A 25,392-nucleotide genomic window follows, 5' to 3' on the forward strand; every position below is an offset into this window, starting at 1 on the left:
GAGAGCCTCCCTCCCTCCATCTCTTTGCCATCTTTCCCTCCTTTCTTTTTCTTTCTCTCCTTTTCTTTCTTTTCTTTCCCTTCTCTTCCTTCCTCTCTTTTCCTCCTTTCCTTCTCTCCTTTCCCTCTTTCCTTCCTTCTTCCCTTCTCTCTTTCTTTCTTTCCTGCCTTCTTGTCCTCTTTTTTTCTCCTTTCCCTGTTTCTCTCCTTCTTCCCCTCTCTTTCTTTCCCTCCTTCTTTCCTTCTCTTTCTTCCCCTCTTTCCTCTCTTCTTTCCTTTTCTCTACTCTCCCTCTTTCCTTCTGTCTTTCCTCCTGTGGCCCAACTCTAGTGAGAAGGGGTTTAAACTTCTCTCTTCGCTCCCCCCCCAATGGAAGGGGAGGGGAGGCTTTTGAAGATGCCTCCCCCCCTTTTGCTTCCCCTTCTGCCATCACTTCCGGTGATGTCAGGGGGCGTGGCATATGCTAATAGCCCAGTAGCTCAGTAGCATGCCATATGCTAATGAGCTCCTGCAGCTCTTTTTCTACAAAAAGACCCCTGGCATGACTGTTGTCTCAGCCAGCCCTCCTTCCTTGCTCTGTACCTCCTCCCCTGACCCTCTGTTTGGGCCTCACTCCCATGCTGCATGCAGCACCATCTGGGAGCTTTGGCTTAGTTGCTGCTGCTGTTGTGCAGCACAGTACCAAGGGAGGAAGCAGCACCGCAATGATGAGGGGGCCCACTATGGATCGTGCCCTGTCGCCTTCCAGCTGGCTAGCAAGTCTGGGTGTGGCCCCCACCTCTGGACACCACAACTTTTTCCTGCACTGTTCACTGATACTGCCCCCCCTTCTCCTCCAACCTGCCCCTGCCCCTGTGCAAAAGTGCAGGTGCAATGATGATCAGTGTCCCCTCTAAGCAGAGTTAGTGTGAGCTTGCTCACGGGTTTTCAGCGTCCGGCTCACATTTTTGTGTTAGCTCAGAAAAGGATGGCTCCGGAGCAAACCAATTGATGCAGTAGCCAAATCGCTCGCTCACAACTTTAATGCCAGTAGCTCACAAAGTATAATTTTTGCTCACAAGACTCCACAGCTTAGAGGGAGCATTGATGATGATCATGCTGGAACTCCCCTTTCCACTATCCCTACTGAAATTATCTGTGTTTTATCAGAGAAAATGGGATTTTTATTTTCTTCAGAGTCCAGGGGAGTTAGATATTGTATACAGTTTGGGCATGGCATTTTCTGGATACTACAGGTGATTCTTACTGTCCATCTGGAGAAAAATCCTCCTTTCCCCTGCAAAGTAATGGGGGGGAGTGATGTGCATATTTATAACTCTGCAAAGAACACAACTAGAGCCATACTTTTGTTTTATAATAACAGATGGGACTTCAGAGATCACAGCAATAGATGGTTAGAGTGTTAATGTGCACGTTCACAATAGCAATTACAGGGTTTTTTTAAAAAAAATAACCCCACTGTTGGGACTACAAGGAGTATATAAGGAAATGGTGGCATACTGTCTTGAATGCAGGCATAGTTACCAATAATAAAAATCAGAAAAACATCAATAATAAATAAAAGTTGCATTTTAAGAAAACCATACCACCTAACGTTTGTCTAAATTGTTCTTAGCTGTGCTAGTGGCTGGCTACCTACCATGCTGTAGATTACAGAATATAGGACAAAAAAGTATAGAAAGGACAATCATTTACAGTTGGACCAGTCTGTGAGCTACACACTACAAATGATAAGTGAAATACAAAACTGCGGCACACCTGGAAAAGGAATCAAGATAGCATGGAATTCTTTGTCCTCTATTCATGTCAGTCTGTCACAAAATATTTGAGTATCAATGAGTGGATTATGCCAAAGACATATGAGAGGAAGATGACAATGTGGCTTTAAGAGATACAAACTGCTTGTGACAGAACTGGCAATGGGTAGTAAAAGACAACTTTTTAAATCTATTTTCTCCCTTATTTTAGTTTTAGACTTTTTCCCCCCCTGGTGTCATTTTCTAATTTTTTTTTAAAGCGACCCCTAAAGAAATTCCTGATTTAGCAGCTAAAATCTGTTCACTTTAGAAATATGTCATTTTCAAATAAGGCAAGACACTATTGTTCTCTCTGTGTATTTTACCTGATTATCTATTCTGGTTCCACTTCCTTTTCCAGTGACTGCAGGATTGGGTATCATTGCATGAGACAAGGATCAGATTGAATTTCATGCCTCCGCTGAAGACAATGCCTTCGATGTCCTGAGTTTTAATTCTTTACTTGACAATGATACACGAGGTTGTGATGCTCCCTAGACAAGCAACACCTTCCTCTTCCCTGTCCCCAAGAACGCACCTGACAACCGTGACCACATGTATTGCCACAGCCAGAGATTACAGGCATGATATAACCAAAAAGAAACAGAATGAAATGCAGGTAAAATACACAAAGAAAGCCCCACACCCTATCCTGCTTTCATATATTGCCATTATACAAACACAGAAGGTGAAGTTGTATTTTACTTGGTGAAAATTTCATAGAATGCAAGTGGTCCTGAAAATAGGCAATCGTGCAATGGAATGTGTAAGGAAGACGAATAGCCACCGTGCCATCTTTCTGCAAAACTTAAGTTTTAAAATTTCCCTTTAGTATTTCACATCAGTAAGACTATTCTTATATTGTGTAAGAGAATAAATTTTTTTTAAAAAATGTGAGAAGTCTTTATTGTATCCTTTCCCACATATGGTAAGTACTAGTTGCTAGCAGTGATCTGTGAATAGGGTTAGTGCTTGATATTACAATCTGATTGCCCAGAAATACTTGGGGGAAATGTTCACTTTTTGTTAAGCATTAACATTATTAACATAGCTATCTCTGTCCAACTTAAGGTTGTCAGCCTCCAGGCAGAGGTTGGAGAATTCCTGGAAATACAATAAATCTCCCAATGACAAAGGACAGATCCCTTGGAGAAAATGGTAGTTGTGGAGAGTGGATTTTATGGCATTATACCCCAAAGAGTTTCCTCCCCAAACACCATCATCCACAGGCTCCATCTCCAAATCTACAGGTATTTCCCAAGAAGCAGTTAGCAACCCTAATCGCAATACCTTTGTTGGGGGGGAGATAGTATTAAAAAAGAGGTGCTTTATTTGATTGTTCTATTCGGCATTGGAGACCCAAAGGAGATATAGGCCAACTTCTGACACCATGTAATGTCCCCCTTTGGCTGTGGGTTCCCAGGTTAGAGTACTCACTCAGGCCCCCTTTCTTGGGTCCATTCAGCAGAGACAAGATAGCTCAAAACATCAGCCATTTATTTGCAAGGGGACAACTCTCACAATGAACAACTACAGCTAACATACAAAACTGGGAATTGAAACAAGAGCTCCACCCAATAGGACCAAACTAAATCACACAAATATGGGGGGGGGAGCAGACTGTTCCATTACATATATACATGCATACAATAAATATACCAAAATAGCCTTGCCCATTCTGCCTGCCAGACTTTCAAAGTCAGGTACATTTGTGTTAATCCTGTGTTCTATGGAAACACTTTGTGTATGCTCACATTGCCACTTTGGAATTGTATGTTCAACCCAGTAAGTTCTGAGCATGCACAAGCATGATGAATGCCTTCAACAGATGAATGATGAAAGCTCGGCAGATACAAAATTATCACATACACTTCATATGTAGCTGATTTTAAAATATGAATAGCCTGCCCATGATTAGCCCTAGAGCATATATAATCTCAACAAGCCAGTAAATTGTGAGCATTTGCCAGTAGTACCTGGCTGGCATCCAAGTGAATGGTGCCAACTGCACAGACACAAAACCACTAAAAAAAATCCTGTATATTTTAAATTACAAGCAAATTATCTCTGTGATCTTTTTCTAGTGCTCCACATAAGAGAAAATGTGTACAGTAAGAAAGGTAAGTTTGATCCAAATGTTATTTGTGAAAATCTGAATATCAACTAATTGCTAGTCAACTGATAAGCAGTTATAGTGCTGCCAAGATAACATATTAAGAAAATATCAATACGATTTTATTTATTGTATTCCATACTATGTGTCAAGAGACAAATTTTCAAACTTAGAATTCAATGTAACCTTTCACTTGCACTTGTGCGAACTACTCAGCTGTAGCACTTCTTTCTGACTGAATTTCTGAGTAAAAACACATCCTCTGTTGCTATGAATGTGTAGGTTGGTCCTTTCATCTTTGCTCAGCAATTTAGTAAGTATTATCACTATATGCATTTTAATTGCTTTTGTTATACAATTAGTGTCATCTTGTTATTTTTTAAAACTCTGCATAAGAAAATCAGCAATGGATTTGAAAAATGGCATAATTATATCCAGTACACCGCTATAAAAGGTAAAGGTTCCCTTGCTCGAAAGCCAGTCGAATCCGACTCTAGGGTTGCGGTGCTCATCTCCGTTTCAAAGCCGAAGAGCCAGCGCTATCCGAAGACGTTTCCGTGGTCATGTGGCCGGCATGACTAAACACCGAGGCGCACGGAACGCTGTTACCTTCCCACTGAAGTGGTCCCTATTTATCTACTTGCAATTTCTTGCTTTCGAACTGCTAGGTTGGCACCGCTATAGAGATATAGATTTCCCCCCCACCCACCCATGCATTCATTAGTATGTCAGTGTTCAGCCTCTTCAGACTGGATACTTCAGTCTACAACATTGGACCCACTTAATTTTAGCAATATGTCTTCTCCAATAATAAATCTGCAAAAGTTGGGGGAGTTGCTTGCTCTGATATGTGGTTGAAGAATAAGCAAAAGAGTGCCAGCAAAAGATATATTTCTGTCCTTAGAACATATACCACACTGGGGGGGTTGTTGTTTTTTGTTTGCTTGTTTGTTTGTTTTGCTATCTTGAATAATTTCATCCTTTCCTTTTGCTAAGTTTCAGTGTGGCAATGGAGCACAGTGGCTGGACTGGCAAGTCTGAGGTTCAAATCCCCGTTCTATAGAGATGAGCAGATGGAAATTAACTAACCAAGATCTGACCTAGTACTTATAAATATCAGATATGGTCCAGTGTCCAAATGTGACCAGAATTATTTCCAACGTTCTAGAATGAGTGGAAGCTTTATAGTTTGAGAAAAAGTCCCTGAAAAAAAGACAACATGGGAGACATTTTTTGATGGGAAGCTGGTAAATTTAATTCTCAATTTAATTTGAACATGTAGAATTTAAATGCTGATGATCAAAATCAATTTTGTCATTTTCATCATAGGAGGCAATGCCTCAGGTGACAAATCCCCTTACAAAATGGTGTCCACTGTGAAAAACAGATTTCACAAAATTGTCAGCCAGATCACCTAAAGTGCTACTCCCAAAGGATTTCCTAATGCCACCAAACATGCTTGCCCATCAATCATAAGACACGAAACATCTTCAAGTGTCACTTGAGGAGGGCAAATGATATGGATTGTCAAGTTGTTTCAAGGAATTGTTTCCTGCTCTGAGGTTTCCATTCAGGTCTGTGAGTGCAATTGGCAATGGCACTAGTTTATGTTTCAGTATTTTTATAAATTCTTTCCCCCTTCCAGCACAATGGGCCATCATTAAGCTATGCAAGGTGCTCTGATCAGATTTTTCAGCAAATATTATAGTTTTTGTTTGATTCTTCATCTTGTCAAGTCTTCAGAAGTTGCACTCCAACATTTACATGATGAGACAGAAGACAAAGCACTGAATATTTCTGAAGTGTGGAGATCATCATCTCACTGTTTTCTTGCACAAGTCATTTCATCATTAAGACCAAGTGAAAGTAGGTTAGGGCTGCTATGTCAGCCTGTACATTGAATGAAAGGGCCTACCTGCTGTGTGTTTGTGTGTGTGCGCATGTGTGTGTGTGAGATTCCTACAGTCCCTCCTAATTTTCTGTGGAATTCAGCCATTCTTGATCATGGTCAGGATTTACCAGATTTAACATTCTATCTGAGCCAATGCAGGGGCTGTGCTGGAACTAATGTAGAATCTAGGCTTCCCAAGTCCCCCCGGGGGGGCGGGGAAACCTCCGCCCCAGAGGCCCGTTCCCCGCCGTTGGCGGATCGGGCCCCGGGGGGAACCCCACCCCGACGTGCGCATCACCCAGAAGTGACGCGACCACGCCGGGCACGCTGGGGGCGGGGCCATGGTCATCCAAGGGAAAACTCTATGGTTTTCCCTCAGATGGTTGTGGCCATGAGCGCTCCAGCCACGGACCAGGAGTCCCCCGGTAAGAAGAAATTTCCACTTGGCAACCCAAGTAGAATCTCCTGGACAGTCTTCTGAACTTATCCAAAAAGGATGGCTCTCCATCTGCCATATTTTAAATGATAATTTCTCTTAAAATATGACATCATTTTTCTGAGGCATACATGGGTAAATCCTGAAGGCCATCTTTGTTCTAATCAAAATGTGATTGAAACCATGGCTATCACTGCCAGCAGGTGAATCAAACATGACATCATGAGCTCCTTCGGGGAATGGCAGGATGCAAAGGTAATATCAACTTTCACAAGCATCCCATGGCAATGAGTCCCATAGACTAAGTCTGTGCCACAATAAATGTCCAGTGAGCTTCAATCCTTAGCTGAGTCATGGATCTTCACATGGAACTGTTATCTCTTCCCCTCCCCTCTTTTTGAAAAAGCCTACTACTAAAGTCCCTGTGTAGAGAACAAGGGCCTCCTGCCCCTCATTGCATATAAGCTGAGAGAAGTGAAAGGATGGAGAGCCAAGGTCACTCAGCACTAGAATAGGTTCCTCCCTGGTTGTGACTCTTGGCTTTTCCCTCACTGCTTGTGTTTCCTTTGACCAGGAAGGAGGTGGTCCATGAGTGGTGTTCTTGCTACCTGTCAAGAATGGATTGCTATTTGGTAGAAGCTGGACCAAGAAGAAGGTTTGGCATGTTTGGGGGATCAGTCGCTTTATTCTCTTCTGCCCCTCCTTGACTACGGCGATGCTGGCTTGATTAAGCCTCTTAAGATGCATCTGGAGGGAGCGTCAGAAGGGACAAATGCCCGAGGGATGGAGGGGAGGATCAAAGTGATCAGATATGGCTAGCAAGCTTCTGAGTCTGCTGGGAGCTCCCAAGCTGTGGACAGCTACAGTTCCAAGAAATCTACTCGCTAGCAATGCAAACCGTGTTTGTCCCATGGGGGGGGATATAAAGGGAAAGCTGTATCTACCTGTGTGTGTTTAACCAACTTCAGTGGCTGTGACAATTTACAAACTGTTTATTTACACTTCACCCCTCATCAGCCACAATTGCAAAATAGCTAATTCCCAGCTGGAGAGAGAGAATGAACTTTTTGTGAATAATCGCAAATGCATTTTGTTAGATATCTCAGACAGAGCCAGTATGTTAGGGAGAGTGCAGAGCTAGAACTAAGAAGATCTCAGTTCAAATTCCACTTGACGTTTACTAGGTTACCTTGAGCAAGTTGCCGTGCCTAAGTTCACAGGGTTGTTGTGAGGATAAAATTGTGGAGGAGAGACCTGGCATAAATGAAATTGACACATGATACAAGAGCTTAAAACTGCAGTACCCCATGACACTAGTGAGTATTCAGGGCAGATTATTCTTTTTGTTCTTCTGCCTCTAGTGGTTCCACACCCTTTTATATTCTGATTAATGTTGTTCCAGTCTTAATAGCACCTGTATTCCTTCAACACATTTGCACAAAAGAATGCACCACTGAACTTACACCTAATGTAAGTGTACACTCCTATTGTGTTCAGAAGGTCTATAATGCTTGAGATTCCAATAGTAAATCTAGACAGTGTTTTGACAATGTCCTCTGTGAGGGCAAATCTGAGTGTCTCCCCCTCATAGCTAACAACCCAAAAGAGTCCTGTGGCACCTTTAAGACCAAGGCGTATTCAGGTAGAATCTTTCCCTCCTCTGTGAGGGCAGATCTGCATGCCCCCCATAGCTAGCAACCCAAAAGAGTCCAGTGGCACCTTGAAGACCAAGGTTTATTCAGGTACAAGCTCTCCCTCCTCTGTGAGGGCATATCTGTGTGCCCCCCCCCCTAGCTAGCAATCCAAAAGAGTCCAGTGGAGCCTGAGTGGTGGGTGTTTCCTTCTGACACACTTCCGGTGATGTCAGGGGTGTGGCATTATGCTAATGAGCCCCTGCACCTCTTTTTCTACAAAATGACCCCTGCACATCTGTGTTCTTATACCTCCCTATGCCTAGTCTGTAAAAATGCACATTTTAATAATCTATGAATTAAAAGTTTTCCTCCTATCTGCTTAAACTTTGGCAAGGGGGATCCTCTGTGTTAGGAGTATAATACAAATCTAAAAAACACATTTGGGTAGAAATGTTATAGCTAGGAATGTGTTTCCCATTGAAATCACTTAATCACTTAATAAAGACTCTTAAATAGCTTATTAAGTGTATTAAAGAAACACATACATAGGTGGTAAAACTAAAACAAAACATTCATGTACACATCACTATTCTAAGTAGCCTTAAGGGAACAGTTGACTGACCTAGTTATTTTCTGAAACCAGAAATATAAAAAAGTAGTGTTGTTCTCAGACTCTTTGATTCCTGAAGAAAAAAGATAATTATTTGTCATACACATGCATTTGAGAACACACAAGCCCAGGTGTTTTCTGCAACAGAAAACAGGAAATATACTCAATAGCTCCTACACATTACGTCCTTTCACCTTTAAGACCAAGGCGTATTCAGGTAGAATCTTTCCCTCCTCTGTGAGGGCAGATCTGCATGCCCCCCATAGCTAGCAACCCAAAAGAGTCCAGTGGCACCTTGAAGACCAAGGTTTATTCAGGTACAAGCTCTCCCTCCTCTGTGAGGGCATATCTGTGTGCCCCCCCCCCTAGCTAGCAATCCAAAAGAGTCCAGTGGAGCCTGAGTGGTGGGTGTTTCCTTCTGACACACTTCCGGTGATGTCAGGGGTGTGGCATTATGCTAATGAGCTCCTGCACCTCTTTTTCTACAAAATGACCCCTGCACGTCTGTGTTCTTATACCTCCCTATGCCTAGTCTGTAAAAAATGCACATTTTAATAATCTATGAATTAAAAGTTTTCCTCCTATCTGCTTAAACTTTGGCAAGGGGGATCCTCTGTGTTAGGAGTATAATACAAATCTAAAAAACACATTTGGGTAGAAATGTTATAGCTAGGAATGTGTTTCCCATTGAAATCACTTAATCACTTAATAAAGACTCTTAAATAGCTTATTAAGTGTATTAAAGAAACACATACATAGGTGGTAAAACTAAAACAAAACATTCATGTACACATCACTATTCTAAGTAGCCTTAAGGGAACAGTTGACTGACCTAGTTATTTTCTGAAACCAGAAATATAAAAAAGTAGTGTTGTTCTCAGACTCTATGATTCCTGAAGAAAAAAGATAATTATTTGTCATACACATGCATTTGAGAACACACAAGCCCAGGTGTTTTCTGCAACAGAAAACAGGACATATACTCAATAGCTCCTACACATTACGTCCTTTTGCCATCCCTGTGTGGTTTAATGAGGATCTACAAGCAAAATTCAATGTTCCCTCCAAACTCCACAGTAGCATTAAAGTTGTGAGCAAGTCTACATTTGACTATCACATAAATTTCCATAACCTTCTAAAAATGCCAGAATGAATTCTTTTAAACTATATTTTAAGAACAATTTAAACTTTATAAGAGAAAACAGAAACAGGTCAAATTGCTTGGTTATTTTCTGTATTTTTGGATTGTATTATTCTGTACCATATGGACTATCAAACTTGTTTGCTTTGACCCATTGGTCTGTGAACATGAGGTATAGAAAGAAGAAAGAAAGGAATCAAGTCAAATTTCATTACAAACAATGTTGTCCTCTATGGGGGTAGACCAAGCCTCCAGAGAATAGGTCTACCTGCCCCTTTCCACTATATTGGTAGACCTGGCCTCCAGAGGCCAGGTCTACTCACCCCTGTCTACTATACTGGTAGACCTGGCCTCTGGAGGTCTACCCTTCCCTTTGCACTTTATTGGTAGACCTGGGCTTTGAACGTCGCCTTGTGCTAAGCTTTAGAAAACATGCCAGGGCTTTTTTTGGGGGGGGAGACTCTTATTTTTTATCCTTATTTTTTTTTTTTTGGATCAAGAAGACGTGGGGGAAATTGGGGGGGGATGTGGGCCAACATGCGGCCGTACAGCAAATAGAACAGACTGAGGGCGGAACAACTGCTTTTGCGGAAATGGTCAGAGTCCACCCGGCAATTTTCTCTAGGGGAGTTGAACTCTGTCATCTGGAAAACAGTTTTAAATCTGAGTGATCTCTAGCCCTCACCTGGAGACTGGCAGCAATGGTTCCCCAGGAGAAAATAAATGCTTTGAAGCATTCTATGGCATTCTATTCAGCTGAGGCCTCTCTCCTCCCCAAACTCTGGCTTCCATAGACTCTACCACAAAATCTCCAAGAATTTACCAACGCTAGTTAGGATTGCTGGAGCTGGCAATGCTAGTCAGGATTGGCCCTAATGAGTTCCCCACATAGGTCAAAGTAAGCCTGCAAAGGGCCTCCTATCTTTTTTTACTGACAAAACCAAGCTTGGTTGCCTAGCAACAGCCACTGAAGGGAAAATTAGCCCCACAGCAGGAAGATAAGAGAATGGTTTGAAGGCTGGTAGGTCACCTTAGTAGCCAGCCAAAAGAGTCAAGCAGGAGAAGCATTTTTGTCAGGAGAGACAGCTGTTTTGGCAGTTTATTCTGTCAGGGAAGTGGCCAAGCCAGCAGTAGGCAGGGGAGAGGAGTGGACTCAGCACCTAGCCAATGGCACGTGAGTAATCATGAGTGACAGTTGATGACAACAACGGTACTGAGTCCCCGCCCGAGTTGACATCGCAGCCAGAGGTGCCGGCATTGCCAGAGCCAGAAGCCGGCCCCTCTGCCTCCTCACATGTGGATAGCTTGCCAGCGTCTGAGCATGTAAACCCCACACCTGGTCCTGCAGTAGCTGAGGAGGCACAGGTGCAATCGGTGAGCCCGCCTGACTCACCTCCGCAAATGGTTTAGTTAAGGGAACGGCTCTACAGAGACTTAGCCACGTGCCGTCGAGATGCATGCTGGCAGAGAAGGTGAGCACCAAGTCCTGAGTATGAGCGGAAGTGCCACCACTACCATGGGAAGCCTGCCGGAGGCCTGTATAACTCCCACTCAGATTTCTGGCTTCCTGACCCCTGCTTCAGATGACCCCTCTTTTGGACTCACAATTTGGCTCTCGTTCTGACTCTCCTGGCAATGACCTCAGACCGGACTTGACTTCTGAATCTTAGCCCAAGCCCAGCCCATGACACCAATGGCTGATGGCATGCACAGCACAGCTAATGGGAGAGCTGGAAAGTGCCAAAACGTTAGGGTTTTTATATAGACCAAATTTATATTCCACTTTTCCCTGTGACTCAAGGCAGCTTACAAATCATACTGAAAAGCATAATGGGGTATGCAAAAAAGAATTGATTTTTTTCTGGCTCCATTATAGCCTACGGGGACCATTATAATCAATGGTCCCATAGGCTATAATGGATAATAGATCTGGAGGTATCTGGGGCTCTGGGGGGCTGTTTTTTTATTTTTTTAAGTAGAGGCACCAAATTTGCAGCATAGCTGCTGCTGCCTCTCCTAAAAAAAGTTTCAAAAATATTGGACAGGGGGTCCAATTCCATGGGCCCCAGAAGGGGACATGCCCCCATTCTTCATTGTTTCCAATGGAGGGGAAGAATGCCTTCTAGGTTCATTTGTAGGCTGAAACAAAAATCCCTGCACTGCCAGCTAAAATGTTGTGTGCCAGTGCCCCCTAACACAGATTAGATAGAATTTTGAATTAGGTAGCAGGCCCGTGACAGAAGTGCAGTTAAAAAAAAAAAAAAATTCATGGCAAATTTACCAATCATTTGTTTTTCTTATTTAGCCCCTATTCCATGGTATTGATGGCAGTAAAGAAACCTTATTGCTCTGCCCTGCCCCTTTTGAGTCCAAGGGAGTTTTTTTCTGATTAGTTAAAGGGTTTTGCCCAATTTTTCCTCTCTATTCAGTGGAATGTTTAAAACTCCTGGGAGACTTCTGTGCAAAACGTCTTGGCAAATAAAATATTTCACATCTGCATCGACCTTGACTCTGTTCTTTCTTCTGCAATGACAGAGGAAGTCCTTAGTTCTTCTTCCTTTTGTGTGTGTGTGTGTGCTTGCATGCCTGGAAGTCATGGTGATGTCTGACAACCCCTACTGGGGGCATAGATGTGTTTTTCCCCCAGAAAGATGGCTTGATAGCCTGCCTCTACGTCCCAAGCCCTGGTATTCTTTGGAGGTCTCCCTTCCAATTACTTGGTCCTGCTTCGCTTCCGAGATCTGAGGAGATCAGTTCTTATCAGGGCTATACTGTCAGGGCCCTAGTTTTTCTTCCTGCTTGGTTTGCTTGGCTGTATATCAATTGTTCTCGCCCAAAGATCCAGACAGGATGCATGGAAACAGTGCGCTTGATCCTGCTGTATTTTTCCATCCCACCTGTACCAGGTATGGAGCTTCATTCCTGATAGACTACCTGAGGTCAGTAATACTTCAGTTTTGCCAAATAACACTGAAGATTGAGCATACTTTGCTTGCAATGTCAATGCTCTTTCTAATCAAGCACCCTATTCTCAATGATTTTGTGTCTTTGCAGTTAGCTGGCAACTGGCCAGGAGCCTCTGTTGCTATATGCTCACAGCTGACTGGATTGTTGGATTACAGTTGCCCCAGAATCCTCAAGACCAAGTACCAAAGTAATTTAAAATCAGGTAGCTTTTGAGTGTATCAACTGCTATGTTGCTTGTACAACTAATCGTATTGGTTCATATTCAGAACTCAGTGGACTACAATTCCCAGTGTCCCAGGAAACAGTGTAAGGATGTGCAAACTATTTGTTAATCAACTTAGAACATTCAGTGGACATACTCAACTGTGGGAATCAGGAAAGCAAAATGGGCAAGTCTGGAATACTAGAAATACAAGACATGTAGCATCCCTTCGCTTCATCCCAACAGGGTCAAGACAACCAAGCAAAAAATCTATATAATAAGTTTTGTTTCCCACCCCCCTGCTGGGAGGATGGGTTGGATAGTAAATTTGGGGATGAGGCAGCCATGGGAAAGCAGCATGACAATTCACATGGACAAAATATTTTCAATGTAATTCAGAACATTGTTCAGTGGAGAATAGTTCAATACTTTACAGGAGCTACTTACAATTCATGGTCAATTTTTAGCAGAGACAAACTAGTAAAGGTAAAGGTTTCCCTTGCTCGAAAGCCTGTCGAGTCCGACTCTAGGGTTGCGGTGCTCATCTCCGTTTCAAAGCCGAAGAGCCAGCACTGTCCAAAGACGTTTCCGTGGTCATGTGGTCGGCATGACTAAACACTAAGGCGCACGGAATGCTGTTACCTTCCCACCGAAGTGGTACCTATTTATCTACTTGCAATTTCTTGCTTCAAATTGCTAGGTTGGCAGGAGCTGGAACTAGAGACGGGAGCTCACTCCGCCATGCGGCACACTCGGGTCTCGAACTGCTGAACTACTGACCTTCCACAGCCTGCAGTTCAGCATCTTAACCTCTTGAGCCACCGCTGCTCCATATCTGCATATCAATAATTAGTAATGATCCTCATGATCAATAAACCAAAGTTCAATTCAGACATAAAGTTTTTGTTCATGGTTGGTGGAAAAGTAGAATAGGGATTTTTGCTCAGATATATCCAATCTAAATATATATCCATATTGGTATTGTCGAATATATTCAGGATTTTCAGGAATACTGGTGTTTGGGATCCATCTGTCACACTGTATGGGGTCACACTGTTCCTATAAAACAGGATTACAGAGTGGGGATGATTCTGGATCCAGACCTTCCTCTAGATTTGCAAGTTGAGTTGAGGCCAGAGATAATTTTTAGTAGCTTCAGTAGATACTAAATATAAAAAGTATTTAATTAAGTCTTCTGGTTTGATTCAAATGCTGGTCAGGGGCAGACTGGCCATTGAGGCCTCTGGGAAAGACCTGCCTCCCTCCACAAGGGCCACCCCAGCCCCAAGTAATGAGCAGTCCTCATCCTGTTTGGGGTGGTTCTCATAGCTGCCCCATGAGTGAGCCAGCAGCACTTGCAGCTACCACCACGAGCAAGACAGCTACCTGGGCCTTTTGCAGAGGAACCGCCACCACCATTAGTAAGATAGCTCCCCCGGCTCCATACAGGGCAGGCAGGCAGCCATCATGAGTGAACTGACAGTTCAAGCCCTGTGCAGGGTGAATCATCAGCCACAGCTACAAACAAGCTAGATTTTGCTCTCCCCACCACACTTCTATTGGTAGGGGGAGGACTAGAGTGGGTTTCTTTCTTTCTTTCTTTCTTTCTTTCTTTCTCTCTCTCTTTCTTTCTCTCTCTCTCTCTTTCTTTCTCTCTCTCTTTCTTTAGGTTTTTTTTTCCTTGAAAGAATAACAAATAACAGAAAAACAACAAAACGAGGAAAGAGAGAAAACTGTATAACCTAAATGGAGGCTTCCAATTTTCTCTACAACAAATGTAAGTATGGCCACAAAGTTTTCTCTTACTCTATGTTTAAAAGGGAAAAAAACTCCCTTTTTTCTATTGTCAAAATTCATTATTCATCAAACCCACAAGTCATCAAGTCATTATTTTCTGTTTCATGCAAAAAGTCTATAAGGGGTTTCCAGTCTGCAATAAACAAACTTATTGTATTTTCTCTAATCAATGAAGTAAGTTAATTCATTGTTGCGAGTTTCAACACTTTCACCAACCATTCCTCTGTTGTAGGCAATTCCACTCTTCCACTTTTGCACATATAATAATCTCACTGCTGTTGTCATATATAAAAACATGTCCACCACATATGATAAAATGTTCCTTCATGCTGTTCACATTTCCAACATGAACTCAAAATTTCTCCAGAGACATATACCAACAGTACATCATCTTATAAAAGTTCTCTTTAGCACTAGAACTTAATATAAATGTCAACTCTTTTAACCATATATTTTCCCATTGTTCCATTTGTATACATATCCATTTTTTTAGTGGAGCGGGGAATTTTCCAGGGCCATTTTTTGTTTCCCAGTCCACCCTGATTCTGGTGATTCACGTGGGTTCTATTTGGCTGAGGCCAAAACAGTTGAGCAATATGTTTGCTTCTCAGCAACATGAAAAACAGACATCAGTGTTAAAAATTATTGTTGGTCATGGCTTTATGATTTAAAATAGTTCCCCTCCCCCAACCTGATACTATGCTGACAGTATAGGCCTTTAAAATGGAAAATGGTCTGCTAAATTAGTAGTAGTAGCAGTAATTTATTGTGTTGACCATAGGTCATAACAATACAAAAAAAATGCATAAAGTCTGCTAAATTTCTCAGTGAATAAGAAGGAAGAACAATGTCTGCTTTTGCAGTCATTTTTAAGAGGCCTATAAAGGCTTTGGGAAGGGAATAATGGCAACAATTTGAAAATGTCTGATTTAAAGAAAAGCTTTTGCAGTTTAATTGGAATCTTCTCCAAAATAATGTGTTGTCATCTGAAATTTAGCTGCCTTCCTCTTTTACCAGAACCTAGCAATTTATGTGAAAATTAACTGGTCTCGCTTCCAGGACAATGATTTAGATTTAGAACCCATCACTGTGGAAACTATCTATTTATTCATCACCTCTGCTTCCTGATATTTAACCAGCTTCCATTCTGTAACAGGTCTTATTCTCCTATCCCACAATTGTTAAGTTTTCTTTGCTGCCTTTGCTAAGGGTGATTTTGTCTCAATATCCTTTTAGAATTCTTTTGACAGTCAGCAAACATGTAAATATTAGTGTCTGTTGCTTAGGGTTTGTTAATTACAAAGTAGTATTTAAAAAACAAAAACAAAACAAAACTGCATATCTGCTTGCGGCTCCTTTTTAGGTTATGTTGATGGCTCAGAATGTCAGCTAATGCTTCCTCCATAGGTATTAATTATTAATAGATAATCCCTTGTTTACACACCCTACATTCTAAGACTGTAGGAAGCTGATACAATTTACACACCAGGAGTCCTTGCAATCAAGTGCAAAAGTGTGTTAGGCTAAAAATGACAGACATAAAGCAGCTAATATAAAACTGAGCAAAGCAGGTGAATTCAGGTTTTGGGTTTTTTAAAAAGAATTTTGGCAGAAAGAACTGGAATTTCTTGAACACAGGTGAACCCTAAAAGAATTGTACAGGTTCGTTCATCCACAGCTGACACACCAGCAGCACCCTTTCTAGAAAAAGAGACCTTCCAACTGTGCTGAGGTAACTTCACAGGCATACTATAGTAAAGCATTTTTTTTCCCATGGACCTCTCCACTGAAGAGTACTGGAAAATGAAATTGGACTAAAGTATGGATGCCAGACTAATTACTTGTATTTGCCACATGGAGTGTGTAATATTAATATTATAATAGCTTCATTGATTACTCTGTTGTTGGAGGGCTAAATTCCAATATTTCAGTCTTCTTACCTGAGACCCACTTTGGGTAAAGTTCTGGGTTAGGGTTAGAGCACTTCCTATATGTTCCTTTTCATTCTTTGCCATCCAGTAATGACCTCTTAATTAAAGTCTTATATTGATTGTATAGATGGTAGGACTTTTTCAGTCATGGCCCCTTATCTTTGGAATTCCTTATCAACATAAATTATCGGGGCTGACAGTTTAGCCCATTTATTCAAGGGATCAATATTTTAATGCTATTTTAAAAGATAGCATGCTAAATGGTGATTTGATATGTTTTGCCATTTTCCGCTGCTGGGTTGTTTTTGGTTTTCCGGGGGTGGGGGGGAGCTAATAATTTTTATCTTTTTAAAAATCATATTTTTTGTTCTCCACTTGGAAAATGTGGACCTTTGAAAAGCAGACTATACATTTCCAAAACTGTGAGTCTGTATGGAGTTGCTTACCATTTATTATTAGAAAGCCTTTAATAATTTCCTGTAGAAACAAAGTATGGCTCCAGTCACACGGGCAGGAAACTGCGGGGGGGGGGGAAGTGTGGCTGTTTGCCCCAGGGCAAACTAACGCACGGTTAAGCAATCAGACCTCCTGTGGAGGTCCTGTGGAGGTACCGTGGAGGTTCTGTGGGTAGGGAGAGGTGCCGAACACAGGAAACGCCTGCGCACAATGACGAAGCATGCGGTGCGGCAAACTGGTTTTCTTTTTTTGTGTACACGACAAATGTGCATGCTCCGTTGGGTGCGTGTGCACATCCACGGAGACTTGGGGAAAAAAACCCTTTTTCGCAAGGGGACATGGGCAGGCGCCGGATGCCACCGGAAACGCGATCAGACAACCGCCCTTGCCCCGCGGTTTCCGGAAACTAGTACCTCCGAGGTACTAGTTTTTTGCTGCGCGTTTTCGGCGGGAAGCCTCAGTTGTGCCTCGGAAGCGCTACGCTTCCCAGATGTGCTGGTGAAATCGCGCCCGGAAAATCCACCTGTCTTCCGTCTCTCTTGTGTAGCTAATGTTCCGTGTGACCGCAGCCAAGGATAAATGAAATATAACTATGTTTATCAGTCTTGCAATTAAACCAGTATTAATCAGTTGGGTCAAAATTATAATCAAATATTGAATCAGTTTGGTTTAGGGAATCTAGACATTGACATACCCCGAATATATGTTAACCAACAATCATTAGATCCAATAGCAAATTTTGCCAGGGCATGTTTAACTCAATTTTGCCAGGGCATGTTTGCCAAGAAAATTTATACGCCACATTCATAGATCTCAGGGTTGCTTTTGATACTATCTCTCGAGGAAGATTATGGGCAAAATTGGGAGACACATCCATTGATAGAAGATTGTTATACATGATGATTAAGCTTCATGAGAATAAGGTAGACTCAAGACGGTAAACTATCCAAGAAAATCCCAGTTCAGAAGGGCGTTAGACAAGGCTGCTTATTAGCACCCTTCTTATTTAATATCTATGTAAACATGTTGATTCAAGGTGCACATAAGATAGATGTCCATGTCCTGAGTCTTGCTGGAAGAAAGGTACCAATTCTCATTATGTAAATGACGCAGTTCTCCTGTCACAAACAAAAATTGGTCTAAAGTGTGCCATAAAAAATTAGTGATCAATGTGATATAGAGCATTTGATAATCAATTACTCAAAATCTAAAATTATACATTTCAGTAGACATTTTTTAAAAAAACAACTGGGAAATTAATGGAAACACTATAGACCAAATTAATTTTTTTCAGTATCCTGGAGTCATCTTTACATTTAATGCTAACTTCAAAGCCCATACAATTGCATCAGAAAATGCTGCAGAAAAGAGCGCAAACGCCATCCTAAGATTCTTTAGAAGAGAAGGGGCAGGCTTTATACCTGCAGCCCTGAAACTATTTCAAACATCTAATTAAATGACAACAATGGGAACAGCAATGTAGTAACAATGAAAGACAAAAAATTGCTGCAAACGTGCACACAGAAGTAAATTACACTGAAGTAGATTTCATGATGTATGATCTTTATATTCAACAGGTAAACAGACTGGCAGACGAACTTCTCGAGTTGATACTAGTTTCGAAGTGCCTTTCTCAAATGAGTCTCAATTTTCTATCCATGTGCAATAAAGTCGACAATGGAATCTTGAATCAAAATGGTCTTCTCCCAAAGCTATATAGCTACAACATTGTATAACATTTCAAATGGACATTTGTCCATACTTGCAGCAGACTTCTGCCCCTATTAGACATAAATTAATACTTACAAAAGTCGCATTTTCCAGCAATAATGTAGTTGTGTTTGTTTCTACATTCAGTTTTACAACATGTCCATGCCTGTTTTTATAGACCACTTCTGTATCTGTTAATAGAAAAAAGTGCATTAAGAATTAGCAAAGGCAAAACATTTCATGCAATAGCTTCTTAGTTAATGGGTCAATTCAATGAAGAAAAGCCATCACTTAAAGCTAATATGTTAAAAAGTGCGTAGATTGAAGTAACAAGTTCATTAGCAGCATCTAACAGTGGCCCCGGTCATACGGGCCGGATATCGCGGGGGGGAGGCATGGCTAATTGCCCTGGCACAGTTTGATCCGCGATTACGCGATCAGACGCGCTGATGGCACACCACGGGTCCGTCCCTCCGCGCCAGTGGGTAAACAAGGGTGGCAATCACACAACGATCCTGCAGTGCGGCAAAGAAGCGGCATGGCATGATCACACTAGCAATGGCTAGGCGCCGCTGCCATGACAAACGGGGTCATTTTTTTTAAAGCCGAAACGGCACTTTTGCTTTCCTCTTTGTGTGCATGCGCCGTTGGGTGCTTGTGCGCATCTTGTGGAAACTTGGGGGGGGAACCTGTTTGTGAAGGGACATGGGCGGGCGCCGGATGCCACCACCGGAAACGCGCTCAGACGCCAGCCCTTGCCCCGCGGTTTCCAGAAACTAGCGCGGAGGTACTAGTTTTTAACCCCACATCTTCGGCGGGAAGCCTCGTTTTCGCCACAGGAGCTCTACACTTCCCAGATGTTGTGGTGTGATCGCGCCCAGAAAATCCACCTATCTTCCGTCTCTGTAGCAGGGCTAATGCTCCGTGTGACCACAGCCAGTGTTAATTTATCCAGAAGTAATAGGAAAGAAACTAAATTATTGTAATCCTGCTGACCTCACTAACAGAGGTGGTTCCACGTATGGTTGCCAACTGGTGGCTGGAGATCACCTTGGATTACAACTGATTTCCAAACAACAGTTCATCTGGAGAAAATGACAACTTTGGAAGGTGGAGTCTATGTCCCTCCCCAAACCCCACCCTCCACAGACTCCAGCCCCAAACCTCCAAGTATTTCCCAACCCAGAGTTGGCAACCTTATTTCTACCACATCACTGTAGCCATTTTCTGTTCCTTTGTATGGAGCAAGGCCAATTTCCCTAGGCAAAATTGGTAGACATTTGGCCGTGAGATCTTTACCAAGAAACCCGTATTTTGTTCAAAAGCTGTTAATCAAGAATGAAGCATTTGTAAGAAAAGATTGTTACAGAAGAAAATAGGGGGGGGGGAGAAAAACTTTATCCATATATTTTAACCAAATTACTGTTGTTCGGTCAGAAATTGTTCTACACTAACGTGCACATGTGTGCATTTGACATAAACTGAGCTGAAAAAATACCCCCCAAAATACCTTACTGGTATTTTTAGTGTATTATTTAAGCCAAATACAGATTCGATTTACATCCCCCCCCCAGCTTTTATTCAGGTATATTCAGCTATACAAAGGATCAACTGGGGGAGCAGGAGCTGAGTGCTCCATGCCACTTCAGCTGGGGCTGGCGCCTGTTGCAAGCCTGTCCAGGATTGGCCAGGGTGGCAGGAGCTGAGAGTTCTGTGCTGTGAGGACTAGGTCTGGCTTCTTTTGTAACTCAGTTTAAACCAAGCTGCAAGAGAAGCCAGACCCAGCCAAGGAAGCACGGAGCTCTCAGCTCCTGCTGCCCCAGCTGATCCTTGGTATATCTGAATATACCTTAATAAAAGCTGGGAACAAATGTCTTTTATTAGGGCTCAGCTATACCAGTAGTCATTCAGATTCTCTGAATCTGTATTTGGCTTAAATAATCCAAGGAAAATACCAGTAAGATATTGGGGGGGGGGGGTATTTTTCCAGCTCATTTTATGCCAAACACACACCTGTACACATTAATGTAGAATAGTACACTCTCACTCAGACTCAGATTTATTGTTACAGTCAACAACCAGCACACTCAGTCATTTTACGTAAAAACATTTGAATAAGAGATACGGGATAAAACTAACAGTGGCATTCTTAAATTAAAAATCTGTGACTATAACACAAATAAAATAAAACAGCCAAAATACCATACCGTTATTGGGATCAGGGATTTTTTTGGAAATACCCCCCCAAAAAAGTCCAATTGACGTGAACTAGAAAATACTGGTGTTTCCCCCCCCCCTTTTGTACACCCCTATTAATGTGTCTACAACCACTACACCGGTAATCCAATATAATTCAGAAGTACTTCCTCATTTTCTAATGCAGTTGCTCCAGACAGTCCTTCTCCAAGTAATGTGTGGCATGGCGGCAGGAAGTGAATTCATACAATCAGTTTGGTCTAGGGTTATCATTCTCCAGATAAGGGCTAGAGTTCTCACAGAACTACAACTGAATATCAGACTACAGAGGTCAGTTTCCTTGGAGGAAATTGCAGCTCTGACTCTATGGAATTACATTCCCTTCCTCTACCAGCACTGACCCCAGATCACAGGAATTTCCCAATACAAAGTTCACAGCACTAGTTTGGTCCAGCCATATCACTAAAATAATAACACAGAAAGAACACCCCCCCTGGGGGAATACTACAAAATAACTCCCCAAGAACACATATATATTTTTTAAAAATAGCAATATATAAACTATAGCCTTATCTATCCTATAGTATTTCAACAGATGGGATACTACAAAAGGAGCTATTCTCTCCCCATGACCTTAAAAACCTTCCAGGCAAAATCATTGGCTCAACTCCTGTATGGCTCACAAATCGGACTTTATGCCAATCTAAAGACCCTTAATAGGGTTCAATCTAAATTTCTTAGATCTCTATTTGGTGTTCCTAGAAGCACTTCTAATGTAACGCTTAGGCAAGAGGCTGGGCTACTCAGAGTCGAAGCAACGGTCTGGGAACAGGCTATAACACTCTGGCTAAAAATTCATTACAACCGAAAGGTTTAATACCTTACCTTTTAGCCTCAGACCCTTACTCTGCCTGGTCCTCACAAATTCTTAATAAGTTAAATCAGATTGGCCTATTCCCTGAAGATCTCTTCTATGGAAGCCTATACAAGGCAAGAACAGCTGTTGGGCAGAGGCTTTGTGATATTGAATCACAACATAAAGAAGCTTTGCTACCCAAGAACTACAGAAATATAAAATCTTGGCCTAATTCTACTGTTGCCCCTTATTTAGTTAACATTACCTATGAACCCTATAGATGGGCCTTTTCCAGAGCCCGTTTTGAGGCACTCCCTTCTGCTGTACTGCAAGGTAAACTCACTCGAGTTCCAATGCATGAGTGTACATGGCCATGCATGGCTAATATGGTGGAATCAGTTACTCATGTCCTCCTGTTCTGCAGATTCTATCAGGAGGACCGAGACCATCTTATACTACCCCTTCTGTCTAGTTTTAGCCCTCTGCAGTCTTATCTTGACTTTAGGCCAGAAGTCCTTCGTAAATTCCTCTTAGAAGACGTTCAGAGCTCAGTGACTTACGCTGTGGCAAAATTTTGTTGCTTAGCTACTAGGAAACGTAAACTTATTTTAGCTTAAAAAAATTGTATGATTCTCCTTTTAACAATATTTTATTTTACTAATTTTATTAACTTTCTCTTTTTTATGTTTTTATACTATTCCCATGTTATTACTGGTTTTAATAACTCCAATTCTATTAACTTTTCCAGGCAGATCTGATGAATTTAGTATCTCCCTCCCCCCTTTCATATTGTTCTAACAAAATCACCTCTATGGTGGCCAAATTTTGCCCCTCGGCAAGATCAACTAGGGTTGGCAAGTCAATTTTTCTTACTGGCGGGGGAGCCTCGCCAGGCTCCGGGAGCCGTCCGTTGACGTGCGTGCGCCGCCAGCACATCACCGGAAGTGACGCGCAATGTCAGTCACGTTGAAGGTGTGGCCCCGATCATCGGAGGGAAAACCATAGAGTTTTCCCTCCGATGATCAGGGCCACGCCCCCAACGTGATTGACGTGGTTGCGTTAGCCTGGCCCGCTGCGCTTCGGGGGGCAGAGTTCCCCCCGGGGCCTGATTCTGCAGCGGCGGGAATCGGCCCTCAGAAACGGGGGGTTACCCGCCCCCGCCCCCACTTGGCAGCCCTACGATCAACAAGGAAGCATCTGGTCAAGTCTTCTTATTGTCTCTACTATTGAAATCAGCCTGCCATGCTGCCTGGAAATTTTATTGTTTGCAAATGGGCTGATAACTATGAGTGTCAATCGTGACTGATCTATGATTGTAACTAATAAAGAAAGAAAAGGGGCTATTCTTTTAAACTAAATGTATGGAGATTGGAGCCAATGAACCATGAACAGAGTGAACTCACAGAATAGATGTCTTTGCCCAAAGCCCCTCCCTCCCTCCTACCTACCCCAGCAACCTTCAGGAACAGAATATAATGGTGTACAAGGGATACAGCTCATTGGGACAATCACTGAGAACTGTTCCTTTTCTTTGGCACAAGTTCTTATGCAAACAGAACAAAAACTTTTGCAGAAGGTATGGAGGCGATTTCTGGAGATTGTTATTACGGTAGCACCACATACCACACTCTTCTTGAGGGTCTTACAACCTTCTGGAACAGTTTTTGTGTAGCCCATAAGAAGTTGCAATGGGAAGATGTGTTTCATGAACTTGTTCAGTTCATCGTTCATTGGATCCAACCAACTCATTTTTCTTTGAATAGCTGAGATGCTATTTACGAACCCTGTTCTAAAATATCTAAGCACTATGTTTTGATTTAAGAATGAATACTGGATGTGAATGTTTAGGACGTATTTGGAGATCCTGAAATAAAATGTTATGCATAAATAATTACTATTTAAGTGTTGAGTATTAGTATAGTAATCATGAATAACCACTGTTCATTTCTTTTAGTGCCAGGCTAATGAATGACACTTTCTGTGATAAAGAACATTCCTAGATAGGATAAGGAAGCATTTGATGTCCATTTGGCAAAATGATGGCTTTTTCTTAAAAAGAAGGCAGGAAAAATAACACTGGGCCATTAGTCACTCAGCAGGCATGTCCTTGTTCTGTACAGCCCCAGCCTACTACTGCCTGTGCTGTCAACAAGCAAACACTTCTAGGGATCGCAAGGACTCCTGCCACTCACTAATAACACACCACTTCCCACCTCTATGAAAGCACGATCACTGTGTTCCATAGACTCACAGCATATTTTGATGCCAAACTTGGGAAGAATATGGATATATAACAGAAGCAGCCTTAAGTCAGACCAAAGAAAATGACCACCCATTTCAAGCCTACACAATTCCAACTAATTGAATTCATTACCACCAATTAGTTAAGCTCGGATAATTTAAAACACTAACAGATAAAGTCATGCAAGCAGTACCAGAACATTATTTCTCTGAACCTGGAACCAACTTTTAACATAGCCCCCCCCCCCCCTCCCCCGTGCACTGCAGCCTGGGCAATGTGCACCATGGATTTCCAGATTCTAGCAAAGTCTGCCCACTCTTCCCATCGCTCATACTTGCACCCTGCATGGAAGACAGTCTGTTTGCTCTGACAACAAAATTGAACATCTATTTTTAGAAACAATACCAGATGCATTTCCAGGCCACCATTTGATTACCAGCTGGTAGAGGAAAAGTACAGTGAGGTTACAATTATGTGAGCTTCCAAGAGGCATCTGGCCACTGTTGGAAATGAAAGGCTAGAACACATTAGACACTGGTCTGATCCAAAAAGACATTTTTTATAAGACAAACAGTAATCTCCCCCCCCCAAAATGAGGGAAAAAAATATGGGTTTCTTTTGTGTATGATTTTGTACTTGTGGCCTCATTTATTTTTGTACAGCTCAGACTTATGGATGAGCTAGTAAAGAATGGTAGCTAGGTGACAGTATGACAAATGAGGGTCACCACCTCTAAAATTGTGCTCACTCTTAACATTAAAAAGCAGGAGGCACAGGGCTATGGTGAGCCTGGCCTCAGAGGTATTTTTGGCTTGAAAGACTTCTATTTAAAGTCAGAGTCAATATGGCACAACATGGAAAGGAATCAATTTTCTTATCTTTTTGTTTGTTTGTTATTTCACATAAACATGCCCATAATACACAAAGCAAAAACAGTGCACTTTCAGAAGGAAATACTCTTGAGTTAGATGATCTCCTGAGTAATATATGTATGATCTAACCAAACAGACTGCATTGAAAGTTTGGCTTTAACTGATGCGATTCAAGCAGAGAGCACTACAGTGTATTTTGAGCATGTATTTGATTTTATTGGAATTCCCTCTCATACTTGGAGATGATTTTTTCAAGGGTATTGAAGTTGCTACTCTTGATAGCACTCCTTAGTATTGTTGTGCACCTATTATTACACTGCAAGAATATTAGAATTTTTAAAATGCAACGCATAATTTAATCATAGGATATGCCTTGTTTTTACTTTATGGCTTACTCTATGATTGCAGTCCAAGGTTACAGTCACACACACGAGATAAAGCAGGGGGGAAGTGAGGCTATTTCCTCCAGAGGAATTTGACCTGCGGTTGTGCGATCAGACCATCCCGATGCCATGAGCGCACACTGTAGTGATCAGACAGGGG

General features: G+C 42.1%; 1 protein-coding gene across 1 annotated transcript in view; it reads right to left on the minus strand.

The window, feature by feature from the left end:
• Nucleotides 1-23,484, minus strand: part of DPP10 (dipeptidyl-peptidase 10 (inactive)) — a 240,468-nt gene extending 216,984 nt beyond the window's left edge. Inside the window, exons 1-2 of the mRNA XM_015423766.1 lie at nucleotides 23,382-23,484; nucleotides 18,780-18,874 (exon numbers count right to left, since the gene is read on the minus strand). Of these exons, the coding sequence (XP_015279252.1) occupies nucleotides 18,780-18,874; nucleotides 23,382-23,484 (198 nt within the window). The remainder of the gene's footprint in view (nucleotides 1-18,779; nucleotides 18,875-23,381) is intronic.
• Between the last annotated feature and the right edge of the window lie 1,908 nt (nucleotides 23,485-25,392).

Source organism: Gekko japonicus, unplaced genomic scaffold, assembly GCF_001447785.1.
Source record: "Gekko japonicus isolate JY-2015 unplaced genomic scaffold, Gekko_japonicus_V1.1 scaffold2080, whole genome shotgun sequence".
NCBI lineage: Eukaryota > Metazoa > Chordata > Lepidosauria > Squamata > Gekkonidae > Gekko > Gekko japonicus.